The following is a 2619-nucleotide window of genomic DNA, read 5'->3' on the forward strand; positions in this document are numbered from 1 at the left end:
GAGTCCCAAGAGCGATGTGGCTTTGCCACGAATCCACTACAGTGGCAAACTAAGAACTTATCTTCGCTCGCCACAATGTACGTACACCTCGCCAGCCTTCCCGAGGTGCTTCATCCCCCTCATCCTCGTCATAGCTGCTCGTAGCCGCGCGCTGCCCTGGCGCGGCCGCCTAGTCGCATTGTTCGTCGCATCCTTGACGGCTGCATGAACAGGCGGCCTACGGTCGGCGACGTTGGACGGGGCGATGTGGGCGGCTGGCGAAGCGAGCACTGGCTGTCCAAGTAGTCGAGTAACGGCGCCGCCGACTCGTCGCCTCGCTCGAGCAGCATCTCGTACGGTGTTTCGCCGTCGCGATCGGCCGCAAATGGGTCGCCACCGTACTACACTTGAGCTCTTACAACGTGTTTAAGAGACGGATACATTCATACCTCGAGCACGAGATGGAGGCAGGGCAAGGAGCCGCTGAGCGCCGCAGCGTGCACAAGCGTTCGGCCATCGTCGTTGGCCGTACGTACGTCAGCCGCGCTCTCCAGAAGAAACTTGACAATGCTCAAGTGCCCGCGACGACTCGCGAGGAATAAAGGCGTGTGGCCTACGCTCCACCATCAACTTTTGTAGCCAAGAGCGTCCATACCGTGGGCATCTCGCGCCTCCATGTCGGCCATGTACTCGCAAAGAAGCGAGACGCATTCGAGTCGACCATACGCGCTTCTACCTCGATTCTGCAGCAATCAATGGGCCACAATCGATCGTCTTACGCAACGTGCAGCGGCGTCTGGTCGTCGTCGTTGCGCGGATCGGGTGACGCGCCGTGCACGAGGAGCGACTGCAACGTGACGAGGTCACCGTCATAGACCGCGTCCAATACTTTGGACGGATTGTCGTCTTGGACGCGTGCTTTGGCGGCGTTGTTGAAGAAGGCACTCCAGATGGCCCCCACGCGCTCCGGTGCAATCGGTGCCTCGTCGTCCTTGACGTCGTCCTCATCATGATCGACTAGTCAAAATACCCGCATGGGCTCTCGCTCGACTGAAGGAGAGGAGCAAGTACAGGCAATCGTGTCGGACGGCCCCAAAAACGTCGCGTCGCCTTCGTCGACGTAAAGCGACCTCTCGTTCTCTCGTTCAGGGAGGTGGCTTTCGGCCGCCATTGTGGTCACCTCCAACCGGGACCGGCTACGAAAAAGCTTGTGAGCCCTTTCCTGCAGCGCTGACCCATCGACGTACGCGGCGACTTGAACGACGTCGTCGACTTGGCGCTGGAGGTCTTGGAGCGTCGCGTACTGGGCTTGCTGGGCGTCGTTGAACGATTGTTCCTATGGCTTTTGAGACGCAGATTTGTAAAAATCCAATTCACTTTTTGCCACAAAAGCGCGCGCTCGGCATCGAGGTCCTTCTCGCAGCGGTCGACGACCGCTTCCAGCATGACGATGCGGGCGTTGGCGATGCGATGCGCTGTCTCGAGCGTCGTGTAGCGTTCTTGCAGCTAGTACGGACCAGTGGATATCGCCTGCGAGCAGCAGCAACATGCCAACCTCATCGAGCTGCACGTGCGCCATGGCCACCTCGCGCTCCAGCGCTGCCCGCTACAAGAACGCTAAGACGATACAGCGTCGGTTCATGGAAGCCACCTGTGTCAGAAGAGCGATGTCGGCCACCGGCGCTTGCTGCGCCGACACTTTCTGAAGCAGCTGGACGCAGGCCACGTGGTTGCCCAAAGTGCTTAGCTGCAGTGGCGAGCGGGCGGCCGAGTCGAGCACGTCGGGCGTCGCGCCGTGCCGCAGTAGCACGTCCACGCAGCGCTGGTACCCAGAGGCGGCGGCAATGTGCAGCGGCGTCTGCTGCGCACCATCGACAAGGTCCAAGTCCGCGCCGTAGACGGCGAGGAGCGCGAGAAAGGCAACGTTGCGCTGCCGCGTTGCGACGTGCACGAGGCCATTGGCGTCCACGTCCGTGCGGTTCAAGTTCGCACCACTCTCAAAGAGAAGTTGCGCCATGCTCATGTGCCCGAGAGCATACCACACGGCGGTGCGGCCGTTGTGGTCCGATATGTCGAGCAGTTGCCGCCCATGACGCAAGAGCAGCCGCGTCGCCGCGTTCACATCGCCCGCGGTCACCGCACTAAAGAAGGCTTCGCGGCCATTGTCGTCCGTGCCCGGCGCTTCCCACTGCGACGCGTGGGTCCGTGTGTTGTAGTAGTACGCGTACCCTGCCTCGGTTTGGCAGACGACCCACTCGGACCCAGCGTCGTTGTAGACAGGTGATGCTGTCGCATCACTTTTGGCCTCGAGCAGGGGCGTCTCGTCCGAGTCGTCTTCATAATACGAGTCGAAGTGAAGGCTACGCAATGCGTCGGTGGCATCGTCGAGACGGCTGCGGGAGGGCCCCGACGGTGCAGGGGCAACATCGATGGGGTTTTTCTTGGGACTCGTTTTTTCGGGCGCCGTGGGCTCGGCATCGGCCGTGGCGTCCACTTTGGTTGGCACTGCGACCGTCATGACCTTGGTCAACGCAACTGCCTTGACGCTGGTTGTCTCGACCTCGTTGGGTGGCGATAAAGGTCTATGAGGGGGCGGGGGTGGCGTCGCTTTGCAAGACTTGGCAGTTCGGGCGCTTCCTT

At 61.1% G+C, this 2619-nt stretch overlaps 1 protein-coding gene across 1 annotated transcript; it reads right to left on the bottom strand.

Moving 5' to 3' along the window:
* Positions 1 to 221: 221 nt before the first annotated feature.
* On the bottom strand, positions 222 to 2212 carry SPRG_18001 (hypothetical protein; the record flags this gene model as incomplete). The annotated part of the gene is made up of 5 exons (XM_012357427.1): positions 222 to 380; positions 429 to 592; positions 635 to 711; positions 759 to 923; positions 1590 to 2212. Coding segments are annotated over 5 exons (1188 nt in total), but the record flags the coding sequence as incomplete, so codon positions are not given.
* Between the last annotated feature and the right edge of the window lie 407 nt (positions 2213 to 2619).

The sequence above is a fragment of the Saprolegnia parasitica genome, assembly GCF_000151545.1.
Source record: "Saprolegnia parasitica CBS 223.65 unplaced genomic scaffold supercont2.912, whole genome shotgun sequence".
Taxonomy (NCBI): domain Eukaryota; phylum Oomycota; class Saprolegniomycetes; order Saprolegniales; family Saprolegniaceae; genus Saprolegnia; species Saprolegnia parasitica.